This window comes from Cyanistes caeruleus, chromosome 9, assembly GCF_971803275.1.
Source record: "Cyanistes caeruleus chromosome 9, bCyaCae1.hap1.1, whole genome shotgun sequence".
Lineage (NCBI taxonomy): Eukaryota > Metazoa > Chordata > Aves > Passeriformes > Paridae > Cyanistes > Cyanistes caeruleus.
This window is the reverse complement of record NC_141709.1, coordinates 1,077,447-1,094,365: the sequence shown is the minus strand read 5'-3', so window position 1 is coordinate 1,094,365 and position 16,919 is coordinate 1,077,447. Positions and strand designations below refer to the sequence as shown.

The window sequence follows — 16,919 nt, the reverse complement described above, 5'->3', positions numbered from 1 at the left end:
CTTGGACAACTGTGCAATAACCACGGGGCTGCTGAGGAGACACCTGGACAGGAGCTGTGCGGGGCTGAAGAAGGGCTGTACCTGCGTGGTGCAGCCCTGGTGTGCCCAGGACCAGTGACACCCGCAGGCCGGTGGGCGAGGGAGAGCTAAAGCCATCATTTCACCTCTCAGGCGGACACCTGAGGAGGGGGGAAAGGCCCAGTGTGGCAGCAGGGGACACAAGCACAGGGGGGACCCAAGTGGGACTGTGCAGGAGTGGGGAGTGTGAGCAGGAGGGGTGTCTAGGGCTGCAGACGGGTGTGGGTGCGGGTGTGAGCAGGCTGTGCCTGTGCTGTGGATGGCCTGTAGCAGCCGGGTGTGTGTGAGGAGGACTCTGTGTGTGTGTGTGTGTGTGTGAGGACAAGGCAGCGTGAGGGCCATCCAAAACCACAGTACCTGTAGGTGATGGAGGCTGTGTGTGAATACAGGCGCATGAGAAGGCCTGTGGGTACAGGCACACACGGTGTTTGTGTGTGTGTGTGTGTGTGTGTGTGTGTGTGAGTCTGTGCCTGAGGACAGTCGGCTGCGTGTGTGGGGCTGCCGTGCCAGGTCAGGGCCAGTGCATCAGGAGGGCAGAGCCTCCGGAGAGCGGAGAGCTGTGAGAGGGTAGGGGTGTTGTGTGTGAAGACAGGCGGTCAGTGTGTGACTGTGTGTGTGTCACTGTGTGTGTGTCTGTGTGTGAGGACAGGCGGTGTGTGCCTGTGTGTGTGCCTGTGTGTGAGGACAGGCAGTGTGTGACTGTGTGTGTAAAGACAGGTGGTCAGTGTGTGCCTGTGTGTGTGCCTGTGTGTGAGGACAGGCAGTGTGTGACTGTGAGGACAGGCGATCAGTGTGTGCCTGTGTGTGAGGACAGGCAGTCAGTGTGTGCCTGTGTGTGTGTCTGTGTGTGAGGACAGGCGGTGTGTGTCTGTGTGTGTGAAGGTGTGTGAGCACAGGCGGTGTGTGACTGTGTGTGTGTCTGTGTGTGAGCACAGGCGGTGTGTGCCTGTGTGTGTGTCTGTGTGTGAGCACAGGCGGTGTGTGACTGTGTGTGTGTCTGTGTGTGAGCACAGGCGGTGTGTGCCTGTGTGTGTGTCTGTGAGTGAGCACAGGCGGTGTGTGACTGTGTGTGTGAAGGTGTGTGAGCACAGGCGGTGTGTGCCTGTGTGTGTGTCTGTGTGTGAGCACAGGCGGTGTGTGACTGTGTGTGTGTCTGTGAGTGAGCACAGGCGGTGTGTGACTGTGTGTGTGTCTGTGTGTGAGCACAGGCGGTGTGTGACTGTGTGTGTGTCTGTGTGTGAGCACAGGCGGTGTGTGACTGTGTGTGTGTCTGTGTGTGAGCACAGGCGGTGTGTGACTGTGTGTGTGTCTGTGTGTGAGGACAGGCGGTGTGTGCCTGTGTGTGTGTCTGTGTGTGAGGACAGGCGGTGTGTGCCTGTGTGTGTGTCTGTGAGTGAGCACAGGCGGTGTGTCACTGTGTGTGTGAAGGTGTGTGAGCACAGGCGTTGTGTGACTGTGTGTGTGTCTGTGTGTGAGCACAGGCGGTGTGTGACTGTGTGTGTGTCTGTGTGTGAGGACAGGCGGTGTGTGCCTGTGTGTGTGTCTGTGAGTGAGCACAGGCGGTGTGTCACTGTGTGTGTGAAGGTGTGTGAGCACAGGCGGTGTGTGACTGTGTGTGTGTCTGTGTGTGAGCACAGGCGGTGTGTGACTGTGTGTGTGTCTGTGTGTGAGGACAGGCGGTGTGTGCCTGTGTGTGTGTCTGTGTGTGAGGACAGGCGGTGTGTGCCTGTGTGTGTGTCTGTGTGTGAGCACAGGCGGTGTGTGCCTGTGTGTGTGTCTGTGTGTGAGGACAGGCGGTGTGTGACTGTGTGTGTGTCTGTGTGTGAGCACAAGCGGTGTGTGACTGTGTGTGTGTCTGTGTGTGAGCACAGGCGGTGTGTGCCTGTGTGTGTGTCTGTGTGTGAGGACAGGCGGTGTGTGCCTGTGTGTGTGTCTGTGTGTGAGGACAGGCAGTGTGTGCCTGTGTGTGTGTCTGTGTGTGAGGACAGGCAGTGTGTGCCTGTGTGTGTGTCTGTGTGTGAGGACAGGCGGTGTGTGACTGTGTGTGTGAAGGTGTGTGAGCACAGGCGGTGTGTCACTGTGTGTGTGTGTCTGTGTGTGAGCACAGGCGGTGTGTGACTGTGTGTGTGTCTGTGTGTGAGCACAGGCGGTGTGTGCCTGTGTGTGTGTCTGTGTGTGAGGACAGGCGGTGTGTGCCTGTGTGTGTGTCTGTGTGTGAGCACAGGCGGTGTGTGACTGTGTGTGTGAAGGTGAGTGAGCACAGGCGGTGTGTGACTGTGTGTGTGAAGGTGTGTGAGCACAGGCGGTGTGTGACTGTGTGTGTGAAGGTGTGTGAGCACAGGCGGTGTGTGACTGTGTGTGTGAAGGTGTGTGAGGACAGGCGGTGTGTGACTGTGTGTGTGTCTGTGTGTGAGCACAGGCGGTGTGTGACTGTGTGTGTGAAGGTGAGTGAGGACAGGCGGTGTGTCACTGTGTGTGTGAAGGTGTGTGAGGACAGGCGGTGTGTGCCTGTGTGTGTCTGTGTGTGAGCACAGGCGGTGTGTGACTGTGTGTGCCTGTGTGTGTGAAGGTGTGTGAGGACAGGCGGTGTGTGCCTGTGTGTGTGTCTGTGAGTGGGCACAGGCGGTGTGTGACTGTGTGTGTGAAGGTGTGTGAGCACAGGCGGTGTGTGACTGTGTGTGTGTCTGTGTGTGAGCACAGGCGGTGTGTGCCTGTGTGTGTGTCTGTGTGTGATCACAGGCGGTGTGTGCCTGTGTGTGTGAAGGTGTGTGAGCACAGGCGGTGTGTGAGGGGAAGCCGCGTGCGTGTGCAAGGCGAGGCTGTGTGTAGATGCTCCGTGTGTGTGTGTTTGTGTGCACAGGCAGCCTGTGTGTGCCGTGTGTGTGTGTGTTTGTGTGCACAGGCAGCCTGTGTGTGTCCGTGTTCGTACAGCCACTCTCCCGGTGTGTGTGTGAGAGGAGGCCGTGCCGCCCCCAGCCCCGCTCGCTCTGGTCCCGTCCCTCCCCTCGCAGGCCGGAGCGCCGCCCTCACACGCCGCGGGCGGCTCTGGCTCCTTCCCCTCCTTCTTCCTTCCCTCCCTCCCTCCCTCCCGCTCCCGCCGCCGCCGCCGCCGCCGCCGCCGCCGCCGCCGGGCCCCCTCCGCCGGGCCCGGGCCGCCGCCCCGCCCTCCGCCTCGCTCCCTCCCCGTCCGCCGGCGCGGCCCCTTTAATTCCCCCGCTCCCCTCCCCCGCCGCCCGCTCCAGCCTCCATTTTCCAGCGGATCCGGCACCTGGAGGCGGCGGCGGCGGCGGGAGCGGCCCGCGCCCCGCACCCGGCCCGGTCGCGGGCATGGCCGCCAACATGTACCGGGTGGGAGGTAGGAGCGGCCGCGGCCCCGCCGCCCGCCCCGCGCCGCTTCCCGCGTGCGGCCGGCGCTCGGGGCCGGCGCTCGGGGCAGGCCCGGGGCGGGGCGGGCGGGGGCCGCGGGTGCGGGGCAGGGGCCCGGGGGGCTGCCCGGGGGAGGGAGGCCGGCCTGCCTGCCTGCCTGCCGTGGGGTTACGCGGGGTGAAGGGCTGCGGGGCCCGGCGCGGGGCGAGCTGGGGCGCTGTGCCCGGGGCTGGCCCAGCCGGTGGGCGGTGGGCGCAGCGGGGTGGCCGAGGTGAGGGGGAGCAGCCGCGTGGGGCCGCACGGAGCACGAGGGTGTGGGGAGACGAGGCGTGTGAGGCTGGAAGTGGCGGGGGCTCGGGGCTGGGGCAGATCCGGGCTGGGGCAGGGTGGGATGGGTGAGCGGAGCAGCCACGGGGCCAGGCCCCGGGATGGGGCCCAGCTCGGATGGGGGGGTCATGCGAGGTTCTCGGGGTGGGGAACCAGGAGGAGTCGCTGAGATAAGGAGCACAAAGATGGGCAGAGGCTGCTGGTAGACCTGGGGGCTGGTGTGAGGCACGTCCTGCAGATCTTGGCCTCCCCTTCCACTCTTGGTGTTTTGTTGTGTGCTTTCCAATTAGTCTTCTGTTCAGGGTTGTGCTCCTGTCTGATTGTCCTTTGTTTTGGCTCACGTGAAGAGAAAGGAGAGGCAACGGGGTTTGGGACTGTTTTATGGAACGTAAACTGAGGGTGGTCTGGCATGAATTTGTGCTCGGCCATTTTCCTTCATAAAAGCTGTTCTGTGGAGCTTCCTTCTCCCCAGGACTATAGGCTGCACAGGAAGATATTTCTGTGGAGTTCCCTCCGTTTCAAAATGCCCTGTTTCTTGTGGAGTTCTGCAAAACCAAAGTAAAGTAAACAAGAGAAAAAATATAGCGAAGGTGGCCAAGCCATCCTGTCTGGCTTCTCTCCATCAACAACTGCTTTCTGTTCTTTCTGCTCTCCTGGCCTACACTTACTTTTTACCCTGAAAAAAGGCGCTTCTTTTGACATGTTTGTACTTTTTTTTTTTTCTGGTTGCACCTGGTTTCACAGAGGTATAAGAGCTGACTCTTGGCTGTCCCAGCTTTGTGTTTCGGGTTGCCCCAAGCTGATAGTGTGCCTGTGTTAGCATTATATTGGTTTGGAGATGCTGAGAGCAGGATGATCAGCAAGATGAGCTGTGGAAATTCACCCTGGTGTGACTTGCGAGGGGAATAGTTTCCTGGAAAATTCTTGTTCAGCACTGAATGGACAGGTCTTGTGGGGAGTGCATCTCTTAGGACTTTGTACGGCTAAATCTGTAGTGTGCATCCCACAGAAGGTGGGGAAGCATCTCTGCAGGTCTCTAGCTTGACCTCCTGCTAGAAAATTCCCCGGTAGATCCGACTGCTCAGGGCTGTATCCATCCCAGGCTCTAAGAATGGTGATGCCACTCTTACTTTGGGTCCCCTGTCCAGTGTTTGACCACGAATAGAAAATATGATAGAAATATTAGTTATAGAAAATGTTTGTTCTCATATGCCTAGATGGATTTTCTCTTGCTCCAGCTGGGGTTCCCCATCCCGTTATCCCCCATTTTATCCCTGCTTCTGAGCGGGTCTGGCTGATCCTTGAGGGATGCCATTAGTAACCAGCAACCCAGTGAAGGCTGTAACTGCTGATTGTGATCCTTTAAACCTGGTGTTACAGTTCTCCCCCTACCTTTATCCGCCAGTGTTTCAAGCATTTTTGTTTGAAGGATGCTGTGGGAGGCTTAGCAGGGCCTTTGACATGAAGTCAAGGTGTCCAACACCCCCTGCTCTCCCCTCAGCCACAGAGCCGGTCTCTTTGTCCCAGGTGGGGGAGTCATGTTGGCCAGGTGTGATTTGCCTTTGGAATATCCATTTTGGCTGGTCTCTGTTACCTTTTTGTCCTTCCTGCACTTGGAAATGGTGCCCAGGATTTGCTCCATAGCCTTTCTGGGCAGAGGGCAAGGCAGCTGGCTGCTGGCCGAGGTTACGGTGCTCTGTTATGGTCCATATGGATGAAGTCTCGATTTGATGTATTACCAAGATCAACATATGGGTGGATGCAGCTGTTTCTGTGTGAGAGCTCTGTGCAGCCTGAGCCCAGGAGTGTGCGTTATCGAATTGTTTCTGACCTCTGGTGCTGCTGTCTCCCACTAATGGTTTTGTGCACTGAAGTTGTGTGTGAACTCCAGGGCAGGATTAAATCCGGAATGGGATTTGTGCACAGTCATTTCATACACTTCCCACTGGAAGACAAACACTCAGCAGATAATCTCTCATTACACTTGTGACTACCGGATGCGCCGCGTGAACTCCAGACCTAACAGCTGCCAAAAGCAGCTTGCTCACTACAGATCAATACTGCTCCTGGAAGTGTATGTTCACTCTGAAAGGATGGTCACCGCTTCAGGCCTGCTCATGAAACACCACGAATTTCTGTTTTCAGAAGCCTGTGGACATGGAGTGTGTTGTTCTCTCCATGTGTCCTTGGGTAGAGGAGCTGAGGAGCCTGCGCTGTGGGGGCTGAAGTGTTCCCCTTTGTGCTGAGAAGCAGAGTGACCGTGCTGGGGGGCTGAGGAGCTGCCCCTTGAGTGCTTGTCAGGCTCTGTGGGTAAGCTGACTGGTGGCATCCAGTTGTTTGGAGAGAGCAACTGGTTCTGCTGGATCCTGCCGAGGTTCTCCTGGTAGGTTTCTGGTGGGGGAGTTGGTTTCCAATACGAATGGGACTGTCACAGAGATGTAAAACTTTGCAAATGTGTGGGGACGAATGCCAGGGCATCAAATTCCAGAATGAAACGGGGGATCTTAGTTGTTGGCCAGTAGGAAATCCTGGAATCGCTGCCTCCAGTGTAGCAGAAGTGGAGATTTTCTTAACAGCTGCTGTACAGCCATGAAACAAATGGCAGCACGAAGCAAGTGGACTGCTTTCACTTGGAAGGAGTCATGGTGGGCTGGTTTGCCTCTTCATGGAGCAGACTGGCAGCCTGCACGATCACAGACCGTATGGGAATGTTGGATAAACACCAGATCGGAGAAACTTGGGACCTCTGAGCTGGAATTTGGGGCCTCTGATGAAAAAATGCACGTGGGAGAGAGATGTTCATTGTTCTAGCTGGTGCCAGGCTCTGCTTTCAGGAGAGTGCTGTGTCAGCTGCCTGGAAGAGAACAGGTCATCTTGGTATCAAGAGACTTTCCAGCAGGTATTCTGTCTCTGCCTTCTCCTTAACTCTGGTGCCACAAGTATTCCTTTAGTGGTGGCCATTGACTGAGCCCCTCTGCAGGTTTATTGCCCCTATGGCATTCCCTTGATGCAGTGAAACAATGATTTCTTGCAATTTCGTCTTGCTCTGATTTGAGGAACTTAATTTTTTCCACCTCCCTCCTCCTCACTTTTTGTTTTTTCCTGGATTATTTTTAATCTTGCATCAGCTACCCAATCTGGTTCACTGTGGGACTGTGTGAACAGCTGAATGGGCTCAGTGGGAGGGCAGGGAACAAGGGGATGGGGAAAGAAAGGATAGGAAGGATGGAGGAAAAACTACTGAAGACAACACTTTTGCTGAGACAAATACCAGTTTATGCTTTCAGATGGAGTATTTGATGTGTTTTTGACTTCTATGGGTTACCCTCTTCTTTGGGAGCATGCTTAGCTGCAAAATTGTCACTGTTTTTGAGTCTGTGTTACGTTTAAGGTGTGTTTAAATGGCATTGGGAGATCAGATCACAAGCCAGTTAAGCACAGGAGTACTTGCTGCATCCAACACCTCTAAAGCGAGGGAAGTGGTGGCCCACAGTGCACCCGAGGTTCACAGCAGCTTTATTCCAGTGTGCTGCAGGCTGAACTTACTGGAATCCAGAACTCACTGGGTGTTGTTCATTACTGTAAAGCTGGTGTGTCTGCTGCCTGTGCTGCAGTCACACATCTTATTTCAGTGAAGTGCCCACAGTTTTTGAAAATGGCAATATGACATCATCCCCCTGCTACCATAGGGTGCCATTAATGCGTGGCTGGGGACTGTGCTTTGACCTGCCCCCATCCCATCCCAGACTCCCACTTGGCATCCAGGCTCTTGTGGCAGCCTACAGCTCCTGGCTTCCACAGTGCTGCTGGAGAGCTGTGAGCACAGGGATGGTGCACCAGTCCTCTCAGCATCACAGTAATGTCAAAAATAATTGTTTGAGCTTTCTTGGAGTGAAGATCTGAGAGCTGTTAGGGAGGCTTGTGTAGAACGTGTTGCTGAGTCCGAATCTGGAGCAAATTCAGATGGTTAACTGCAGGATCACTTGTAAACCTTCTCCTGTCCCCTTGCTTTGTTGTCAATGTGTGTGTTTTGGGTGACAGGAGGGCTTACTGTGCAATAATCCTTGTTTTGGTTGTGCTTGCTGGGTTTTTGTTTTCTGACTTTGCAGGTAACCTGAGCTGAGAATGGCTTTAGTGGAGAGAGGTATTAAATAACCCGTAAAGATAAAAATGAGAGTTTATTCTTGAAAATTACGAATAGGCTTCTGTGCTCATTTGCCCTAATAAATTTAGGACAGCTTCTAGCTTATCACCATTCTGCAACAGCTAGACAGTGGCTTTCTTCATCTTTTCCTTTCATTGTTTCTAGTTACACAAGTTTATCTTGCATGTTTTGCAGTCTTCCTTCCCTTCCCTTTCCCCTCTCCCCCGTATCAGACTGCTAAATAGCCTTTTATTGGGAAATTCTGGGGAGAGTGTTGTCAGCCAGCTTAGGTGTGTTTTTGGGGGCTAGAGCTGTGACAGCTCTGGATTTGTGACAGCTGCAGACCATTTGCAGCTGGCACAGTGTGGTGAGAAGACTGAGCTTGTTTCTGCTCTGCTGGTGAGTTGGGGCAGCTCCTGGGCTGGTGGGTGAGAGGCTGTGCCAGGGCAGTGTTCTAGCAGGGCTGAGGCACTCCTCAGTGCTCTTCTTGGTGTGTTGCCTTTCAGTGATGGTGAATAAAAGACACTCAATAAGAAATTGTGGAAAAAACACTCTTAAAACTTGTTTCGTTTAACTAGTAAGATTTTGGTGAATGTAAAAGAGGCTCCTTTCACTTGCATCTCCTTGTTTTTCAAGCAACTTGTGATGTTTAAGCATCCTGACTTTAAATAAATAGAATGTGTAGTCTTTCCCCAGGAGGATGAGAAGGAGGTGGTTGATGTTACTGGTTTTACTTTGATATAAAAACCACTCGTGAGCAGTTTGGGGTCACTTGAAAGCAAAGGTACAAACTGTTGGAGGCTGGCTTCTGGTACTTCTGGACATCTGCTGGCAAAAGGTAACCTGTGAATTCAGTGTTACTTCTGCACCAGGTGAAGTATTTTTTACACTGTCTTGTTGCTTTCCAAGCACATTATTTACTTTTTTTTTTAAAATCCCCAAGCAGGTAAGTTACCAAGCCCTGCGGCTGCTTTGCCTTATTTTGCCATGAGGTTTGGGTAGCTGGAACTTTTGGGAAAGGTTCTCTTGGAAGTTCTTATGGTTCTAGGTCTTTGGAGCTCACCACCATAAATCCAGTATACAAAGAAGAGGCCCTGCTTCAGAGTATCTTTGGAGTTCTGGAGTGGTTCCTTGTCTCCTCATTACTTGTAAAACCAAGTCTGGAAGAACCTGCGAAGTTCTGGTCAAGTTTTTGGGCACAGCCCCAAAGAAACCATGCACACATTCTTCTCTGCTCTTTGACTGGGCCACCTTTAAGAAGGAGAAGTGTTTCTGTTCAATTGCACACAATGTGCTGTGGTTAATTTGGGGACTTTATGCTTTCATGCAAGATGACACTTGACCAAGCGTCAAGTTAGTGCGGCGTGAACAGATGATTCCTGATTTAGCACAGGACTTGTCCTTACAGAGTTAAGTTGTCAACATCTGAGCAAATTTGAACCAGCCAAGTGAGACAGTTTCTGTTGATGTTTCTTTTGATAGTATTGATTTAAGAAGTTTCTTTTGGTAGGGTGTCCACGTAAGCAGTTGCAGCTGTCCTCTCCATCCTTTGCTGGGTTACACAGTTTGGCCTGGCTGTGCTGCAGGGATTGGTTTGGTTGGAGACAGATTTTTGACCTGTGTGAGTGCCTAACTGGGTTTGCTGTGTGTAGGCCTCCTGCCATCCAAGGAGAGGCTGTCACAGCTTGAGGGGGTGGTATGAGAGGGCGGGGGATGAATCAGCTTCACTGGCACTCTTGTTTGGAGAAACATCTGCAGAAGCGCTGGCTGGAGTTTACACTTTGTCCGTGTTTTGCATTGTGAAGCCGTGATGTTTCTGATCTGGCACTGAAACCCCTACCTTTGGACTTAATATATTGTCATACTATGGCCAAAGCAGTTAATTCACCTCGACAAACTGAAGTTCAACCTCGCTCTTAAACAAACAAGCAAACCCAAACAAGAAACACAACTTTTTTCCAGTTTGTTTGTTTCGCGAGGGTGATGCCAAACTTGGTGTCTTGAGTGCTACAGAGGTTCTTGTTTTGCAACTCTGGAGATTCTTGCAGGGAACACGGTGCTAGTTTCTTGTCATCTTCTTTGCTGCCTAAATATCTTTTGGAAAAGAATTCTTTTCTTATCTGTCCTTAGCAATGAGAATTACAATGGAACAGGCTGTTTTCTTGGCTGCTACAGATGGTGATTGTTGTTAGGGTGTAGCTTGAGGATACTCCTCTTCCATTCCCCCTACCCCCTCCAAATACTCCCCCATGATTTAAGTAGCTCTCTCACCAGTTTCTCTGTCTGCTCAAGTGACTCTTCTGTAAATTAGACCATCCTGGTCTTCCCTTACAACACGCCTTTGGGGAAAGGTTTTTCTTTTTTTAAGCCTGAACTATTTCCATGGCATTGACGCACAAAGAATGGCACTGGATGCAGCTGAAATTACATAGGCTCCCAACTTTGCTACTGCAGAAAATGTTTGTATGGCTACGTTCTTGGGAACTGAAGTGGCAGAAGAGGCAATGCAGAAGAGGCTTTGTGTCCAGAGGCCTTCAGATCATGCTTTGATATCTCCTGTAAAGCCTGGAATAAAAAAAGTGGTTCCCCAGGAATGTTTAGCATAGGTTTGTCCTGCAGGAAGCTGGAGGAAGTTAACTCAGTGAACCTCAAGTGTCAGTGCCACATACAAATGTGCCTTAGTTATAGCTGGAATACTGGGAGTGGATTAATTGAAATTGGTTTTCTTGAACTGCCATCTAATTGATTTCTAACATTCAAATTGCTTCCTCGTCCTCAGGGTAGCGCTTGGGAAGCTTAATTTTATTTCCAGGATTCTTGCACGGTTTCTTTTCAAGTCTTGCTGTACGAGACTTGTACAGACTTTTGCCTCCTTTGGGGTGGCATCCCTAGTGGCAGTTCCTCCAGTATGGCACAGTTCTTATCTAAGAGTGACCCATGAAGTCCAGCTGACACCCATAACCTCTTTGTCAAAAGCACCAGCACACTCCTGTCCTTTGCCTTTTTTCCATATGTGTCTGCAAGTGAAAACAGCCAACAGTGCTGTGAGGAACAGAAATAGAAACATTCACTATCTAAAAGTTGTGGTTTTTCTCCCACACTTCCTGAAGAGGTGGTTCTTCCCTTTCTTCTTGTCCCCCTACTTTGGAATTTTACACTTTTACTGGGAAAGGTACCATCTGTATGAACTTTGTGCCCCATGGAGGACCGAGATCTCCAGTCCCATGGCTGTTCCTGGGGCAGAGTACCTGCCCTCTTCCCTGGCAGAGAGGGGAAATGCTTGGAGCACACCTGCCCACTGTGAGTCACATTAGGAGTTAAATGAGCCCAGAGCCTGCCTTGATCAGCACTGACAGTAGGGGAGTTGAGAAAGAGTGCATAAGAAAGCAAGGACTTTTGATAATTCCCCCTGTGGAAACTCCAGTGATTTGCTTGGAGACCTAGTCTATTAATTGTTCCTGAAACAGGAGCCATTTCATATCTCTGTCTTACCTTTCTCACTTCCTCTTGTACTTTTTGTATCTGTGTCTTTAAGATAAGATAGAGAACAATGATCAGAACTTAATTATCTTTGAGGCTTCTGTCCATTTGTGAAATGTCTGAACAAAGGGTTCAGGAGTTAATAGGGAAGAACTAATGCATGGATAATGGACTTGCATAAACCTTATTTCACTAAGAATCGGGCAAAAAGTGATATGAAATGGCTGGACAGGAATTTTTCTTGCCCCCTCCCTTGATATGATAGGAAACAAAGAACAGAAAACCTCTGGGAAGTTCCAAATATCATAATGTTTCAGAATTTAAACTGGATTGAGCAGTCAACAGTTTGCAAGTCATTAACTTTGATTTAGCTCTCTTTTTACTTCAAAGACATAGATTGTCTTACCTTGAGTAGATTTCTGTATGGAAGGCACCTTAGTTTTTGTTTGTATCTATTACAGGTCCTTCAGAGTTTGGTGAGGTGGTGTTGTTTGGGGTGGGTTTTTTGTTGTTGTTGTTGCAATAACTCTTGTTTTAAGAGCTGGCATGGATAAACAACTGTATCAAGTTTTTTATAGGTCTGTGCATAATCTGTAGTCCTGTTACATGGATCTTGCCATGAATTGCTTCTCCTTTGAGTTATGGCTTAGATAATATTGAATCTGGATTTTTGGAGGCCTGTCAGAAAAACTGATCCATGGGTTACATCTTAAAACAGCCAGGTAACATTGGCTGTCCCTTTCTTGTTCTGCACATTTGGAAGAAAGTGTAACATGGACATTTTGTTTACCATGTGGATGTGTAGATAATCCTTGCTCAAGAAACAGCAAAGCTGGCTTGATTTAGCTGTGGTACTTGAACCTATCCTTGCTAAATTTAGTGATGGTTTGCTGTTAACTGTGTGGAGAGGAGATTTCTGCAGGTGTTTGCTTTTGCCCTGTCCCTCCCTAGTTGCCTACAGGTATTTCAGAGGTCTGTGTGCATGTGCTGCCTCATCCTCAGCTTGATGCATCCAGTGTGTGCAGTAGCCAAATACAAACTGAGCCTGTGCTGACAGTGTGTCTTTAATACCTTTGTTGATCCATGAAAGACATTAATTTGTAAATACCTGGTTTGTGGATATTGCCAGATATTATTAGACCCCATAATTCCTTTAGCAATAAAAAGAGCTGTTTCCCTTTTGCCTTTCTGGTAATGAAAATACTGTGCTGGTGAGGCTTTCTCTGTTGAAACTCTGCTGTGTGACTGAACCTTTCATTGGGTGGCTGATGCTGGGAGTGTTGCTGCTTTTTGAAGAGCCAGAAAGCAAGAGCACTTGGGCTCTGGTTTGATTGCAGGACTTGCAGAGTTGCCTCTGCAACCTCCTCTTTCACACCAAGAAGGGATTGTATTATCCTGAGTGTAAAATTATTGACAGTTTAGGGACAAAGCTGGTGAATAATATGAAAACTGGAACTTACTGAAGGAAACTGGCCCAAAGTTAAATTGGAGAGCCCAGAGTATGTGGAGGCACATATTTCCTCTAAGAGAAGTCATAAAATAAGCAGGTCATCATAAGTTTATGCACTCTCTTGATGCTCATCTTTAATTCAGGGCAGCAGCTCTGTGGGTTGGGGAGGGGAAATATTTACAACTGTGAAAGTTACCTCTTTATCATGTGTCTGGAATTGCACAGTGTACCCAGCAGTGGTAGTGAGCGTGGGAAGAGGAAGGCTGCAGCCTCCCTCATATCCTGGGTACATCTGTAGGCTGGGGCTGTACTCTCTGTGTAGGGATTTTGGGGGTAATGTAGGGAATGCTCAGCCAGGTCAGTCCTCAGAAAGCACTTGTAGCTTGAAAGGCAAGTGTGAGTTGGGAAGGATAAAAATACTTTTGGGCATTTTTGCAACTTGATCACCTAAAAGCCCATAAGGTTATTAGGTAGCTCAGACATGTCTAATCTTATAAATATATGACCTCTAGACAGTGTGTGTTATTTATTTTGCTGTACCCCCTCCTGATTTTCTTTTCCATGGGCTGATGTAGACATAAGCAACAGCTGACATGAACACAGCAGAGGGGGAAGCTCTTTTGCAGTAATGTCTTAGAAACATATGAGAGCACAAAGAAATTCTGTTCCATTAATTGTGAATTCAGAACTGTTACTTTACTGCCTTTTGTGGAAAATTTTCATCTTCCGTGGTCTGTAGGCTGTCATTCTAGTTTTAGCTGCTGCTCCTGTGTCTGTGTGTTCTAGCAGTTCAGTCATTACCTGTGTAATACAGCATTGCTTTCTGGCAAGTTGTGTTGTGCATATTCAGAAAAAAGTATTATGGGATAGAAAGGCTTTTTTTGGCTAGATTTATGCATGTGGGTACTTCTGCTCTATAACAGCACAGGCAAGGGGAAGAAGTGCGTTTTGAGTTTGTCAGAAGGCGATGATGTGTGTGATGGTCCTTACTGCCTTTCGGTATTTCTGCACTCCTCAGTCAGTTGTAGGCTGATCACAGATAAGTGTAACATGCTTGAGTGGTGCCATTAATTATGATCATGGTATGGATGCACGGCTGATTAATTCGGGGATGGTGAGCTGGAGCCAACAGCTGCTGTGAAGGAACGGGGTTGAAACTCTCCTCAGGCAGCTGGGTGGTGAGGGATTGCCTTCATGTGCTTTTCATGGTGGGTAGGGGGCATGTCATGCTTGTGGGATGCAGAGCAGTTTTAGACTAGTCCTTTTCTTCAGTTTTTTAATAGGAAGGCAAATAAATCAGCAAGGATAGATAGTCAGCTGTGTTTGGAGGGCCTGACTTGTTTTGTTTGCTATCAGGCTCTAATTTTCTGTCCCTAGGCCTTATTTTTTGTTTCAGTGAACTCTTCCTTCCTGTTCTTAGTAGGAGCTGAGATGCATATCTCCCTGTTGTCTAAAGATTTGCTAATTTTGTGTCCTTCCCCATCCCCTCTTTCAGCCCAGGGTACAGGACCCTGTGGTTTGGCACATACAGGATGTCTCCACTGACATTGGGATTGCTGGGAGTCTGTGGAAGGTTTTATTACTGTGTGTGTGCACATGTATCTGCAGTTATGGGCACTGCCCTGAAAGCAAACTGGGAATAATATTATTGGGTAAGGCAGTATGAGCAAGGGTGCACTGCCATGGTGTGGGAGGAAGCTGGAGGTGAAGTGGGAGAGCTACCCAAGGAGAAAGGCAGTGTTTTGGAGTGTAGGGCCCAGTGGTGTGCCTCCTTTAAACTTTCTGTGCAGAAAACCACTCTTCTTGGGCTTGGTTGTTCGTGGAGTTTCAGAGGAGTGTTTGTACCAAGCATCAGTTTGGAGAGTGGTTTGTTGATCTTCAAATTTTCACGTTGCACACACGGAACAGGAATTCAACCAATTCTCTGTGCAGGACAGCATTTAAATTTTAGTTCTAGTATTTAAAATTTCTATGAAAAGTGCAAACACTTTCCTCTGATATGCATTATTTTGTGTTATGTGGTTTGCAGTGTGCTCTGCATTACTTGCAGAGAGGAAGAAGCCCTTTTCCAGGTAGTTTGAGCAATGGGAAATAAATCTGCATCGCTTGCGTAGCTACTGGTGAAATGCTCAGCATAGCTGTGGAATGAGTCTAAAACGTGAGGGAGATGTGCTCGGCTGTGAATTTGACATGGTGAAGTCATCAAGCACTGACCTAAGAATGCACCTCTGCACTGGAGCACGCTGAGGGACAGGTTTGGTTCTGCCTTTGTGCCAGCAGAACGTGGTGCTTGCTGTGAGCTCGGTCTGCAGTTGTTGCTCACGGTGTGGTTCTGGGGATGCTCCTGCTGCTGACCCACATGCATTGGGGGTGGGTTATTATTCACTACTGCTGGATACCACTGTGAGCTGTTCTTTGGTAAATCATTCATCTGTGATAAGCTTTCTTTAAATCCGTGCCAGATTTTATAATCAATAAACTGTAGTTACGTGAAAAATCAAGTTTATGTTCACTCAAGGTATAAAATGTGTCTCTGAGAATATATGCGTGTACATGAACACAACAAAGCTGATTAAAAATGATGTGAACTAGGAGCATTTGTAACCTGAAACCCATGAGATTAAAGACAAGGTTATATTTTCAAGACCTAGATTGACATTTCCTTTAATTTCTAATTTTCAGACACGGCATTCACAGAAGTAATATTTTTTACATCTGCCTCAGTCAGAGTACCTGAAGTGAGGAGTAGCTGGTTGTCTTAGGAATTATTGGAGGGAAAGAACTCATCCTTTCTTCACTTGCTGGAGCCTTCTAGTGAGAAGTGGCCAGTGAGCTTGGAGAGGCACCTGGAAGCTTCACCATCCTCTGCTGCAGTTCCCTTGGAGGTCATGGGTGGTTCTGCCTTTGGAGAAATCATTTCTCTTTGCTCTGCTGATCAGTAAATTGCTTAATGCCCACCATTGTTATTTCAGTCAGCAGTTGTTATTGCTGAAGCTGCCAAATATCTGTTTGGTTTTGTGACTTGTGGTAGAGTTGTCCATGGTAATGTTGAGCCTGTTGTTTCCTGTTTGATGTGCTGCACAGAGGCAGTGGTTGGGAATGGAAATTTAGGATCCTGTTACTTGGGTGTTTGAACCATTTCTGGTACTTACCCACAAAGTTTTCTACCAACCAGATGTCCAGGATCTCTCACTTGAGATCTTCTAGTTTAAAGGCTGCAGGGATGTAATATTTAACTTACTCTTGCAGTTGGGAAGGAAGTTTTGGAATCTCTCAGATGCTTGTTATTGTGTGTGAAGATGGCTGAGAGGCCTGGAGCACAGAATGCACAAAAATATCAAAAATTGGGTGTGCTATTTGAGTGCTGCTTAGCCCTTATTTCACTCTGTGGTTGGGTAACCCAAAACTAGTGTTGGGCATAAGCATTGAACCTCTTGGCTTGTCACTCCAACCAGGACCAGCTTGGGACTTCACTAGCGAGGTGTCTTGACAACAGCACGCTTTTTGGCAAGGCAAGAGTTTGGAAAATAGCTTTGTTAAGAATTGTCACTCTTGAGATGGGATTCCTGGTTGGTGAACCTCTCCTAAGGCAGCCCAGCCCTGCTGAAGGAGGCACTTGGGTTGTTGGAGCAGCTTCTTTGGGGTCGTTTGGCCGGTGGTCTCTGGTGTCCCTCGCAGCAAGTGGGTGTGTGTGTAATTCCAAGGAGACCTGTGGATAACGGGCTGTAGCAGCAGTCTGAAAAAAGGTGTGGCTGCAGCTGGAGTGCTGTTACACGGGGTGGGTGGAAAATGTCCTGGTGTCTCTCTGGTCAGCCCAGACATAAAAAGGGTCCCCTTAACTCTCCTGGTGAAGTTTTTTTAGGAGCAGAGACCTTTCAGGGATGTCTTCCTTCCTCTGGGCTGGGGAGCAGGGAATGTATCTGTGCTTTCCACAGCCCTTTTGACAAGGATTTCAGGGGGATTGAGGGTAGCCCTGAGCAGCTGTCCCTGTTTACAGAGCACCCACTCATCCTGCTGAACACCCTCTCATCCAGGAGCATCCTGTGAATGCAGGCATCGCAAGAGATCACCTGC

General features: G+C 49.6%; 2 protein-coding genes across 2 annotated transcripts in view; both read left to right on the top strand.

Moving 5' to 3' along the window:
• The first annotated feature begins 444 nt into the window (after positions 1-444).
• LOC147651423 (uncharacterized) lies at positions 445-3,052 on the top strand. The gene is made up of 3 exons (XM_086841933.1): positions 445-487; positions 857-2,366; positions 2,726-3,052. The coding sequence occupies exons 1-2, from the start codon at positions 445-447 to the stop codon at positions 2,194-2,196; spliced, it is 1,383 nt and encodes a 460-aa protein (XP_086698059.1). The 3' UTR covers positions 2,197-2,366; positions 2,726-3,052.
• A 353-nt stretch (positions 3,053-3,405) lies between these two features.
• The window catches only part of MTA1 (metastasis associated 1), a 73,006-nt gene continuing 59,492 nt past the window's right edge, over positions 3,406-16,919 (top strand). The window contains exons 1-2 of the mRNA XM_086841932.1: positions 3,406-3,433; positions 3,628-3,715. Of these exons, the coding sequence (XP_086698058.1) occupies positions 3,406-3,433; positions 3,628-3,715 (116 nt within the window). The remainder of the gene's footprint in view (positions 3,434-3,627; positions 3,716-16,919) is intronic.